We start from the raw sequence: 12,932 nt of genomic DNA, 5'->3' as shown, positions 1-12,932 counted from the left end.
CTGGAAAAATGAAAAACAAGTCAAAGCTATGGATTAAAAAAAATATATATCAAGCCTACCTGAAAACGTCTTCTCCAGACAGTGTTTGGACTTGATGTAGATTTTATACATTTATTACTGCATATTGCTCCTATTCGTTTCTTTAATTTTCCTACCCTCCCTCCAATGTGAGAGTCTCTTTATTTCTCCTGGGACAGATTAATTTCATGCCATTGTCATTGTGCATCAAGTTTGTAATTAGAGCTGAACATCCTGAGCAGGGAAAGTGCTCAATGAAGGATGACAAAATACTTTTCAGGGGTTTAATTAACCAATTTCAACGTTGATTTAGTGAAGACTGATAAACTGAATGAACCATTTAACAAAGTAAAAAAGCAATAGTTAATATCTATTATTTTGCTGTTTGATTAACTACTATTGTAATTGCTTTCACTTTTGCTTGCCGCTTTTTGCCTTTCCACATACAGAAGGCCTACATCAATAGTTTACCTTAAAATATGTTTATCTGTTAAATGGCATCCATGCTTAGTGAATAATGTATTGTGGATCAAATATATATAATATATATGGTTTATTATCCAATTGTTTTATAGTTTTCTTTTTTTCTTCCCAAAAGGGTTAATATACAGAAGGTCCTAAAAATGAAAGGCCAACCCCCTGAACTGGGACTGTTTTTGTTGTTGTAGAGAGAATGATGAAACCTTATGTCACCACGGTTTGTTTACTCATGATGGGGATGGATCGTATTGGATGAGGAAAAAGGAGTCTCAGGATGTCCCCAGAGGACAGTTAGGGAGCTGGCCCCATGTTCCCTGATTAGGAATTAACCAGACTAGTAGATCATTACCAAAGAGCTCCAGAGTCTAGGCTAATTGTGCAACCTTATGTTTTATTTTGTTTGACAAATAGTTTGACTCTGTGGACAGCAACACGTTGGAGCCTTCTTTATGCGTCAGTAATGAACTCAGCTGGGGCTAAACTAGGGCTAGACCAAAGAGGGATATTTTTCAAAGGGGTAGTTTCAAACCTTACGCTTGTTGACCCCCCCCCCCATACACATCAGCCAAACCTTTTTGAAATTTATTCTACTAAGAATTAAGATTTTTAACTGTTGATCACCATAATATTTTATCAATATACATAGTCACTAATGTATCATGAAAGAGTACAAGCAATTTATACATTGTCTCTGTCATTATTGGCCTTGCTCTGTTATTTTACTTTGCCTACGGATTACAGGTGGAAAATAGCAATCTGCTAGAATGGCACTGACCTGACCTTGCACAATGCATATTCTCTTGTTGTACAAGATTAATGTATTATTGTGCGCTGTCCCTTTCTTGAAATAAATAAAATTCAAATTCAAATGGATTAACTCATTTATTCATGTATGAGAAGAGTGATTCATACTGTGGTCCTATTGTTAGATACATAAAAAATATATATACAGTTTACTGAAATGCTTGTTTTATGTATTCCCTTAAGGCTTAAGCTATCACATTAAACTGACTTAGAAAGAGAACTATTGTAATTTATGATGATTCGGTAAATACAGTGAGCCACATAGAAATAAGCAGTAGTCATTCACAAATTATATACAGTTTGCCTAGTACCATCAGCAGCATCAACAGCTCAATTCTGCTAATGCTGATGAAAATATCAAGATTTATGGATCAAACTTAGGGTTCATTTTCTTGTTCGGGTTACAAAATACAAGATATCTCAGTGCACCGTGAAACCTTTCATCCCTTAGACCATAAACAAGTGAACTCAGACACCTTGGAGCCAGAAAAAAAACGATATAATCAAAGTAAGTGACATGACGATACCATGTCAAATCAAGTTGCCGAATAGCAGTTTCGACAAAGGGGCACCAGAACTGTATCAGACAGAGGATCAGCTGTACACCATGTAGGATCACAGTCCTGAGACCCTTGGAGGTGGATGTCTTATTCTCTACCGACGCTTCTTTGGCAACAGACATGATTTTAACATAGGTGAACACAATCGTTAAAGACATTACAAGGAAATAAAGCTGGCTTATGGCAGACCTGATGTGACTTTGCCAGTTGTAGAGGATAATGAGCATCTCCACAGAACACAACCTGTATTGGACATAGAAGCCAGGAGGAACAGAGGCAATAAAGATAGAAGTGATAATGATGGCCTGTATGGAGCTGAGGCTGTGGATGATGAAGATACAGTGTATAGCTCTGCGAGGAGTAGAAAGCTCTCCATGTCGCAGGGGCATGCAGATAGCCACGTAGCGCTCCAGACTCATGGCTGTCAGGGTTAGAGGAGTGAGAAAGTTCAACATAGACACTGGAAAACAAATAACTAGACACAACCAAGCTTGCATAGTGATTGTGAATATGTATAAGAGAAGAAGGATGTTAGTCATAATCAGAAACAGACTGTCCACCATCAGTATGTGAGCAAATAAAATATAACGTGCATTTCTGTGAAAGATGCCTCTTTTGAAGAACGTGAAGATGAGCAGGAAGTTGACAGACAGGAAGATTCCGATCAACATCTGCACTACTATGACGCTGTCACTCATAAATTGGAGTGAGTTTGTGCCAGTACCACCTGCCACAGTTGTGTTGTTTTTAACCATGTCTCTAGTTGTTAAAACCTCTCAAACAGAGCCTGTGTTTCATAACATTTTAACAATTACAAAATCTATCAATCTAAAATGATACATTCAGAAATAACAAACAGCTCCTAGAGGGTAGAAAGTTCAGTGAGTAAATATAAATGCTCTGGTCATCAGCTATGAGATGAGGGATAAGTTTAGCTTTTCTACAACAAAAATACTCATCCCATGGCAGCAATACAGTTGTAAGAAATTAGCGACACAGTTTGCCCTCATCTGAATCCAAAGGCAATTTCCTTCTGAGTCCCGCTCTGCTCAACCATTTTTATGCAAAACTGAAGGATCACATGAGACACATCAAAGCAGTGATGTGTCATTGTCTCCAAGGGATTTGACTCACACCGTTTACAGTGGTTACTACATTTAGTCATTTAGCAGCATTTATCCAGAGCGACTTACAGTAATTACAGAGACATTCCTCCATACTACCACAACAAGAATAAGGATTTACTGATTAGGCAATATGACACACGCGTGCATTGAACATTTGGGAAGTTGAATAAGAAACACGCCGTGTACCGCGACAGGTGGGGGTGGGGATTGAGGTAAAGAAAGCTTCCGGTTGGATGATTGATGGACATATGCGCTTTCATACCTCAAGAGCTTTCAAACCACAAGCTCAAACTAAGTGTCACAATGTTGGAAAAATAAATGTTGGAACCTTTCATGAAGGTTAAGAAACTACACTCCCAGAGTCTGCACAGACAGGGACCGCAAGACCCTATGTAGTGTGGTCCGGTCTGTTGAGTTCATCATCGGCAGGAAACTCCCTACCCTACAGGACACCTACCAAACACGATACCTCAGGAAAGCTGGCAGGATTCTAAGAGACTGTTACCACCCATCCTCCAGTCTTCTTAACCCCGTTGCCTTCTGGCAGGCGATACCAAAGCATTCGGTCACACACACGTAGATTGGACTACAGTTTCTTTCCAAGGGCCATCAGGCTTCTGAATGAACATTGATATGTATATTGATACACTGTCGACACACCCACACTAGTCACTTTACACACTGTCACTTTAGCTACTGGGTGCACAATCAGCAAAATTGCACCAAGTGTACCCTACCTGTCTCTAGGTTAGTATAGGATATGATGTGTTTTATAGGTTTAGAATACTCTATTGCTTATTATTTTGTATATTTAGGAGGTTTATTGTATTATATGTTAGCTTGTCATAGGTGTAAACTTGTTCTGAGTACATCTGTCATGTTAAACCAGGTTACTTTACATTGTCTTGTCCTAAGACTTTCAGTGCCCAGTCGGACCCTGTGTAGGTCTGTGTACCTGACAATAAAATACTTGATTTTGAACTTGAACTCTATGTCTTGCAGGCCATTTTGTTAATATTATGTTTTCTACAACCACAGAGTCACTTTAGGTGTGTCAATGGATGTGATAAGAAACCAATACAGAATACTGGGTTTAGCATGAAGTGAGGCTTTCTTCAAAACTGTTTAACAAAAAATACAACATTTTAATACTTCTTCCGTTGAGAGGAAACGCTTCGGCTGTCGAGTACAACTCTCGACGGACTCTATGTATTTGCTCAGCAGAGCACATAAGCCAAGCATTGCGTGGCCAGAAACCATAACTCATCCTTTCTTTTCCTATCATGAACTTCCTCTCTTTGGTGAGTTGTCCCCTTTTCACAGGGGAGTTGTGTCTGATTAGCTGACAGTGTACAGCAGTCTGCCCCACCAGGTGACTGTAGTGTAGGGAATGGAATGAAAACACCTGTCCGTAAAGCGGCCTGGGCCAGAACTCTGGTGTTTGAATGTTTGGATATAGAAACATGATTTAGAAATAAGAATTTAGAATTGCATTAAACACATTCAATAGAAGGTCTATATGTTGACGCCAAAACCAGCTGCTTCCACACATGTTGTGTTGCCCCTCCCTCTGTGTGCACTTGTTTGTTATTTAAGTTTTGTATTTTTTATTTCCACTGTATTTCTTTCTATTTATGTTGAGTACCCACCTTCAATGTGTGTCTACAAATATTGCAAAACCTCTACTTTTGCATCTTCTACCATGATTATCCTGAATACATGAATTGAATGGATACAATAATGTAATACATGCAAATCGTATGCTATGTCTGTAGTTTATTTGTACCAATAAAACAAATACAAATCATCAAAGCAGATTAAATTGTTCTTTGCTATGTTATAGCCTACAATGTTGAAGATGCCACTGCCCCAGCCAGACAACAGTGCATGTAAACATGTTCAGTGTGTCTTATTAATAACTGCGAGAAAGTATGTTGTGAATATGTGAACATGGTTTCTATTATACAAATACTTTTTTTCTTCTGAACCCACAAAATATAATCTGTTTCAGTGCATGGTAAAACTTTTCATCCCTCAGGCCATAAACCAGTGGACTCAGACACCTTGGGGCCAGAATAAAAACAATGTAATTAAAGTACCTGATGTCAATATACAATCTCAAATCTATCTGTAATATAGCAGTCTCAACGAAGGGGCACCATAACTGTATCAGACAGAGGATCAGCTGTACACCATGTAGGATCACAGTCCTGAGACCTTTGAAGGTGGATGTCTTATTCTCTACCGACGCTTCTTTGGCAACAGACATGATTTTAACATAAACAAACACAATTGTGACAGACATGACTAGGAAGTAGAACTGGCTGATAGCAGATGTGAGGTGACCCTGCCAAGGATGGATCACAAGCATCTCCAAAGTACACGACTTGTATTGCACATAGAAGGCAGGAGTAACAGAGGCAAAGAACATAGAATCTGTTATGATGGCCTGTATGGAGCTGAGGCTGTGGATGATGAAGATACAGTGTATAGCTCTGCGAGGAGTAGAAAGCTCTCCATGTCGCAGGGGCATGCAGATAGCCACGTAGCGCTCCAGACTCATGGCTGTCAGGGTTAGAGGAGTGACAAAGGTCAACACAATCAATACAGTACAAATTATTAGACACAACCAAGCTGGCATAGTGATTCTGAAATAGATAAGGTTCAGAAGGATGTTAGTCAGAATCAGGAAAAGACTGTCAGCCACCAGTGTATGAGCAAATAAGATATAGCGTGCATTTGTGTAAAAGATTTCTCTTCTGAAGAAAGTTAAGATGAGCAGGAAATTGATAAACAGGAATATTCCAATTAGCACCTGCACTACCATGACATTCACATTGATTGCTTTCTGTAAGGATGTGCTAGCATTGCTTGCAGCAGTTGTGTTGTTTTCAACCATATCTCTTTGCTATAATCCACTATAACGCATTAAAACGCTATGTTACAAGATAAAGGGATCCTTTAGCCTTCCTGTAACCTAAAGACTCATCCCATAGCAGCAACACAACTGCAAGAAATAAGTGCTAAAGTCCATCCTCTACTGAGCCCAGAGACAATTTCCTACTGAGATCTGCTCTGCTCAATGATTTTTATAGGACACTGACACGTTTTTCGAAGTGAGGCAAGGATGTCTTATAATCACCAAGGGGTTTATCTCATCTTGTCTACAGTGCATGCTCATTACTCGGCTGAACCACAAACTATGCTTGTCTGAAAGACAATTCAACAGTGTGATTTTGGGGGGGGAATTGTCACGTAGGGTTAGCCTCTAGTGTAGCTCTATTTGATTATGTCCAAAACGTGGACAATGGAGGTGTTTGATAATATTCCAAGTCAAGTGTAATCAAATTAGTGGGCTGCTATCTGTCTCATTAGAACATGATTCACAACACAATACTAATGACTGGCCTCACATTTGTGAACCTCCTTGCCATATGTTTCCACAATGTTTGCAAGCACCATGAGTATCATGAAAACAGAAACTGAATGGAATCTATTATGATTCAGAAATGCAAGATCTTTATATTTTGTTATCCAAATGCAGGGAAATAAATGCAAATCATATGCAATGTCTAGTAGTAGTTTAGTAGTTTCTTTGCATGAATAAAAAAGTACAGATCATAAAAGCAGAATTGTCTGTTAAAACGTGACATTAAATCACAATTGTTTGTTGTTTGCAATGTCATAGCCTACACTTTTGAGGATGCCACTGCCCAAGCCAGAATACAGTGCATGTAAACATGTTCAGTGTGTCTTATTAATAACTGCGAGAAAGTATGTTGTGAATATGTGAACATGGTTTCTATTATACAAATACTTTTTTTCTTCTGAACCCACAAAATATAATCTGTTTCAGTGCATGGTAAAACTTTTCATCCCTCAGGCCATAAACCAGTGGACTCAGACACCTTGGGGCCAGAATAAAAACAATGTAATTAAAGTACCTGATGTCAATATACAATCTCAAATCTATCTGTAATATAGCAGTCTCAACGAAGGGGCACCATAACTGTATCAGACAGAGGATCAGCTGTACACCATGTAGGATCACAGTCCTGAGACCTTTGGAGGTGGATGTCTTATTCTCTACCGACGCTTCTTTGGCAACAGACATGATTTTAACATAAACAAACACAATTGTGACAGACATGACTAGGAAGTAGAACTGGCTGATAGCAGATGTGAGGTGACCCTGCCAAGGATGGATCACAAGCATCTCCACAGTACACAACTTGTATTGCACATAGAAGGCAGGAGGAACAGAGGCAAAGAACATAGAATCTGTTATGATGGCCTGTATGGAGCTGAGGCTGTGGATGATGAAGATACAGTGTATAGCTCTGCGAGGAGTAGAAAGCTCTCCATGTCGCAGGGGCATGCAGATAGCCACGTAGCGCTCCAGACTCATGGCTGTCAGGGTTAGAGGAGTGACAAAGGTCAACAGAAGTAATACAGTACAAATTATTAGACACAACCAAGCTGGCATAGTGATTCTGAAATAGATAAGGTTCAGAAGGATGTTAGTCAGAATCAGGTACAGACTGTCAGCCACCAGTGTATGAGCAAATAAGATATAGCGTGCATTTGTGTAAAAGATTTCTTTTCTGAAGAAAGTTAAGATGAGCAGGAAATTGATAGACAGGAATATTCCAATTAGCACCTGCACTACCATGACATTCGCATTGACTGATTGCTGCAAGTATGTGCTTGCATTGCTTGCAGCAGTTGTGTTGTTTTCAATCATATCTCTTGTTGCTATTATCCACAATAATGCATTAAAACGCTACGTTACAAGATAAAAGGATCCTTTAGCTTTCCTGTAACCCAAAGACTCATCCCATAGCAACAACACAAGTGCAAGAAATACGTGCTAAAGTCAATTCTCTAATAAGCCCAGTGACCATTTCCTTCTGAGATCTGCTCTGCTTAATGATTTTTATAGGACACTGACACATCTTTCAAAGCAAGGCAAGGATGTCTTATAATCACCAAGGGGTTTCTCTCATATTGTTAACAGTGAATGCTCATTACTGGGCTGAACCACAAACTATGCTTGTCTGAAAGCCTCTAGTATAGCTTTATTTGATCATGTCCAAAACGTGGACAATGGAGGTGTTTGATAATATTCCAAGTCAAGTGTGATCAAATTAGTGGGCTGCTATCTGTCTCATTAGAACATGATTCACAACACAATACTAATGACTGGCCTCACATTTGTGAACCTCCTTGCCATATGTTTCCACAATGTTTGCAAGCCCCATGAGTATCATGAAAACAGAAACTGAAGGGAGTCTATTATGATTCAGAAATGCAAGACATATTTATATTTTATGTTTATCCAAATGCAAGGAAATAAATGCAAATCACATGCAATGTCTAGTAGTATTTTCTTTATATTATAAAAAAGTACAGATCATAAAAGCAGAATTGTCTGTTAAAACGTAACTCACAATTGTTTGTTGTTTGCATTGTTATAGCCTACACTTTTGAGGATGCCACTGCCTCAGCCAGACTGCAGTGCATGTAAACATGTTCAGTGTGTCTTCTCAATAACTGAGGAAATATGATGTGAATATGTGCAAATGGCTTCTATCGTACAAATACTTATTTTCTTCTGAACCCACAAAATATAATCTCTTTCAGTGCATGGTCAAACTTGTCATCCCTTAGGCCATTAACCAGTGGACTCAGACACCTTGGGGCCAGAATAAAAACAATGTATTTAAAGTACCTGACATGTATATACAATTTCAAATCAATCTGTATCATAGCAGTCTTTAATCTAGGTTCACTTTATCATATCTGAAAGGTGGACAGTCGATGTTCACCGAAAAGATTATATGTGAGTAAAAAAAATGTATATTGTATTTTTACTTGAGGTTGCAGCTTGAGCAATCCTGACAATGTTATGAGTGACATGCATTATGTAATAAAATAAAAACAGGCATTTTAGGCTATTGAACTTTTCATTTTGATCTTTGTGCCCTACAATCTTGATGTGTTTTTCTTAATGGAGACCCCTGATAATAATAATGTTTATGAGTCATAAGCTAGAACTCATGAGGCTTATTTTTTCTCAATATAATTAAAATCTCATTAATTATTAAAAGCGTGTCATGTTGGTTACCTAATGAGGAACCTCGGTTGTTTTTGGAGAAAGCCAGGGCTTGTTGTTTGTTTTCCTAATGTTGTTTCTAATTAGGATTATGGTACGAGAGGGACCAAATATGTCCTAATGAGGCCTTAGAGTCTGTTTGAGCTATCTTGTGGAAACAAATATATATTTTTATTATTTTATTTCATTTGTGTTCCAAAAATATTTATGTTTTAATTGGTAAACAGGAGACATGAAGAAATAGAAAAAACAGATAATATCACCACTGGTGATTGACATGGAGGGGTTAATTAACACATTAACCTTAACTGGTAATACCTAATGAGGAATTTCATCATGATCGGGACAAACATGCCATTGAACAATGACGTCAACATTTGGCGGCATTGGGTTTTTTTTTTACCACAAAAGAGAGCTCTTCAAGTTAGATTTACAAAGAAGGAAGAGAGTGACACATTTTCATACCCCCTCCCCCCCCCCCCCCCCTCAATTATAGCTCTATAACACACACACACACATACACACACTATTATTGGCAGTGGCACTAACATTTACATAACCTGACCTCTATTGCAAGTCTGACGTTTCATGTGCGTAATGGATGTCTTTTTGGACTCAGATGCCAGTGGGCAGTTTTGCAGGGACAGTAAATGGATCAATATGTTTGTGTACCGTTGTAGGAGGCTATTACGGCAGCCGTATATATAGTCCGGAGACTTTACGGACTCAGCAGTCCAGAAGAGAGCAAGTCGGAGTAAAGGAATAAACTTTCAGAGTTGCTTTTTGTTATATATTTTCCCAGCAGGTGGCGACAGATAGGGCCTGCTTATTTGTGTTGAAAATAGATTCAGTGAAATTTTTTAATAATACTTTTTGGTAAAGACCATTTATAGAGGAGGTTGAACTTAATTATTTACGTTACAATTACATTGACTCATTTTAAAAGGGTTACCAGATCTAAGAGAAATGCAAGTTTTTCGTCATTGCTCGATTTGTGCCAATGGGGGAGTTCTGCAGAGTCGGACGGACTTCTTATTGCAACGGACTAACATGGCTACTCTCAAGAGGGGAGTCGTATGTGTCAATTTGTTCAGGTAAATACCATGTCTTTGTGTGCTTTTGAGTGTATTGACAGCTTCAAGTCAATTGGCAGAATTGTTTAACAACATCTAAACATATCTTCCGGTCTGATTTCAATTTCTGTCACTGTGTAGGAACACAGCCAGCGTTCTTAGCAATAGAAAACCTTCGCGCCATGGATTGGTTCGACTCACAGATGTCACCCGCACGAGCATGGTGTCCCTGAGCGTTGGGAGTGGACTGTGCGCAGTTCCCTTCACGCAGGTAGGACTTTCTTCAATGAATCTCTAGAGAAATGACCGGAGTAAATAGCCTAAACAGCTAATGTCGTCGTGGTATACCCATACTCCCCCATGTTCATCAAACACCACCCACACCAAATCTCATGTACTATTATCTTTCTCTCCAGCAGGTTGAAAACCTGTCTAATGAATCTCTTGTCCGGAAAGCGTCTTTGGTGGTTTTTGACAGTGCGAACACCTACCTTTCCCAGACCACTCTGGCCCTTGTTGACTCCTTAACACAATATGCTAAAGTAAGCAACCTTGACGAATCGCATCACTCAGACTTATCAAGCTTATGACATCATTTTATCTACACACTATTTATCAATTTTTTTCTGATTGTTCCGTTTTTATTGTCTTCACAGGCTCTACATACACTTATTGCACTTCAGAGACGGTACTTGGCCTCTTTGGGAAAACTGAATGCAGCACAGGAGGACTCAATTTGGCAAGTGATCATTGGCCAGCGTGGAGAGGTATGTGTACTTTTGTTAAAGACATTGACTGAAATTGTGGCAAAGCATTTTCAAGACATTCTCTTAAACTGCCATCTCAAGTCATTTGTGGTGTACTGTAAATGAGTGTTTCAGTAATGTAATAGAACCGGAAAGTGAAAAATTTGCATTATTGACCACTCTTCTATTCCTAAATAAACATTTACTAAGTGATGGATCTCTCTGGCAGGTTTCTGACAGACTAGAAGAATGCAACCGTTTCGAGTCGAACTGGATGAATGCCGTCAACCTGTGTAAAATGGCTGCAGAGGCAGCATACAGCACAGGTGTGTATAACTTTTAAACAAGCTGTGAGGTAGCTGCCGTTATATCACCTGAGCCACATTATCTAACTAGTATTCAGACGTGATACCCAGTCTGGTTGTGTTGAGTCTTATTCCTACCTGTTTCCCACGGGAAGCAGTCTTCTGTCAGCGCTGTGTCCCTAACACAGACGTTAACCTGTCATTGAAGCAATGAGCTGAAATGCCTCGTTAGAAAGACCCACACCTGACATGTTTGTTGTCATCTTCTCACTGCTTTGTAGTTTACTTAGTGTGCTGCTCCGTCTTTGTAGAGCTGTCAGAGCATTGTGTGGATCAGTAGATTTTATAGCACTAAAGATGTCTCAATTTCCCATTTGATGGATGAGAGAGATGATGGACAGGAGCATCTGTCTGTAGGCTTTTGTCTTCATGGATGTAGATTGTGTCAACTCTCACCCCTGTCCTTGGGACGGTGCAGTAAGACTAAAGGAGTTATTGTGCTTATCTTCATCTCCAGGAGCTGAACATGCGTCCATCATGGCTAAGACCAACCTGCAGATAGCCCAGTCCCAGGTGGAGGACATACGGAAGCTGTCGCAGGACGCTGAGAAGAAGCTGGCTGAGACAAAGGCCGATGAGATCCAGAGGATGGCAGAGTATGCTTCCTACTTGGAAAGGGGCTATGAGGAGGTGCCAGAGGCTTACCTGCGAGAGGACTGAGCAAAGGCCCATCTGATGTGAACATTCACTTTATAGAGTCTCAGGGGAGTGAGTCAGTTGTTTCACCTCAGTAAGAGGTGATACTCTGCAGGCTACTAGCATCTGAGCAGTGTTTCACACCTACAACAAGTGTGCTTTACTTATTCAAGAAGTGTGAAACAGGAATGCTCGACTTACTCAAGAATTAAACTATGCTGTAGCTGTTATACGTATCATGGAGTTGATTCATAAAGGATATAGTTGGTATGGTATTTACATCTGCTTATACAAATATGTTCATGAATTGTAAAAGTGAAAGCTGGTTTTAATGAGTATTGATTCCCAGTATGCAAAGCTCTCAACGTTTTTCAAAACTTACCTGTTTCATGTTGTCCGATTAGTTAAATTACACGATTATTTATTTAATTACATTTGAAATAAAAATTCAAACTGTAAACTGAATTCTAAATTACCTATGTATTTTGTTTCATCAATTGATGACACCTGTGTGCACTTATAATAAAAAAGTTTTTATATATATATATATATACTTTTTAAATGGTTTATAACTGTCAAACACTTTTCATAGATTATTTCGTTTTATTTACCTAATATAGTGATCTGTCAAGAAGAGCAAACTCAGCAAAAGCACATGGGCAAAGATTCAATAATGAAAACATTGAGAGTGCAAGTTAATCTGTCTTTTATGGATAGCCTAAGTGTGGGTTCAGCGAAAATGTGGCATTTGGCAAGTTTTTTTATTGAGGACTTGAGTCTCTGCCAACTAGGAGAACAAAATACCACTGTGGTTCTCTTGGGAAACATTCTGTTTGCAAAAGTAGATAGCATGTTGTTTGTCCCTATGTAAACTCAGCATTAAAACCTGTGACGCACCTCTTGCGTCTTTTGGGCTATTCATTGGTCAATCAAAAGGAGGTGCCAGATTGTTCTGGTCTTGATTTTGTAGAGCAGCCATTCCCAACCTTTCCCACTTTGCGGCCCAAT

At 39.1% G+C, this 12,932-nt stretch overlaps 2 protein-coding genes and 2 pseudogenes across 3 annotated transcripts; 1 reads left to right on the top strand and 3 right to left on the bottom strand.

Moving 5' to 3' along the window:
- Positions 1–1,666: 1,666 nt before the first annotated feature.
- On the bottom strand, positions 1,667–2,560 carry LOC146257624 (odorant receptor 131-2 pseudogene; annotated as a pseudogene).
- A 2,389-nt stretch (positions 2,561–4,949) lies between these two features.
- On the bottom strand, positions 4,950–5,840 carry LOC146257623 (odorant receptor 131-2 pseudogene; annotated as a pseudogene).
- A 954-nt stretch (positions 5,841–6,794) lies between these two features.
- LOC146257622 (odorant receptor 131-2-like) lies at positions 6,795–7,676 on the bottom strand. The gene has a single exon (XM_084674772.1). It carries the CDS (start codon positions 7,659–7,661, stop codon positions 6,795–6,797), a length of 867 nt encoding a protein of 288 aa, XP_084530898.1. The 5' UTR covers positions 7,662–7,676.
- A 2,159-nt stretch (positions 7,677–9,835) lies between these two features.
- diabloa (diablo, IAP-binding mitochondrial protein a) lies at positions 9,836–12,389 on the top strand. Of its 2 annotated transcripts, none has more exons than XM_084674975.1 (6): positions 9,836–10,198; positions 10,319–10,448; positions 10,594–10,719; positions 10,834–10,944; positions 11,153–11,249; positions 11,746–12,389. In XM_084674975.1, the coding sequence occupies exons 1-6, from the start codon at positions 10,071–10,073 to the stop codon at positions 11,946–11,948; spliced, it is 795 nt and encodes a 264-aa protein (XP_084531101.1). In that variant the 5' UTR covers positions 9,836–10,070; the 3' UTR covers positions 11,949–12,389. The 2 variants fall into 2 exon arrangements, with proteins under 2 accessions (XP_084531101.1, XP_084531100.1); XM_084674974.1 differs by having other exon boundaries at positions 9,947–10,198; positions 10,597–10,719.
- The last annotated feature ends 543 nt before the right edge of the window (positions 12,390–12,932 follow it).

The sequence above is a fragment of the Hypomesus nipponensis genome, chromosome 15 (assembly GCF_054491055.1).
Source record: "Hypomesus nipponensis isolate SF chromosome 15, ASM5449105v1, whole genome shotgun sequence".
Classification (NCBI taxonomy): domain Eukaryota; kingdom Metazoa; phylum Chordata; class Actinopteri; order Osmeriformes; family Osmeridae; genus Hypomesus; species Hypomesus nipponensis.
Note: the sequence above shows the minus strand (reverse complement) of the source record. Positions and strands in the feature narration are given on the sequence as shown.

Coding starts and splice junctions, on each gene's coding strand:
- LOC146257622 (XM_084674772.1), bottom strand. CDS start 7,661: ATGGTAGTGCAGGTGCTAATTGGAATATTCCTGTCTATCAATTTCCTG.
- diabloa (XM_084674975.1), top strand. CDS start 10,071: ATGCAAGTTTTTCGTCATTGCTCGATTTGTGCCAATGGGGGAGTTCTG. Junction 10,199..10,318: donor GTATGTGTCAATTTGTTCAG/GTAAATACCATG, acceptor GTCACTGTGTAG/GAACACAGCCAGCGTTCTTA. Junction 10,945..11,152: donor TCATTGGCCAGCGTGGAGAG/GTATGTGTACTT, acceptor TCTCTCTGGCAG/GTTTCTGACAGACTAGAAGA.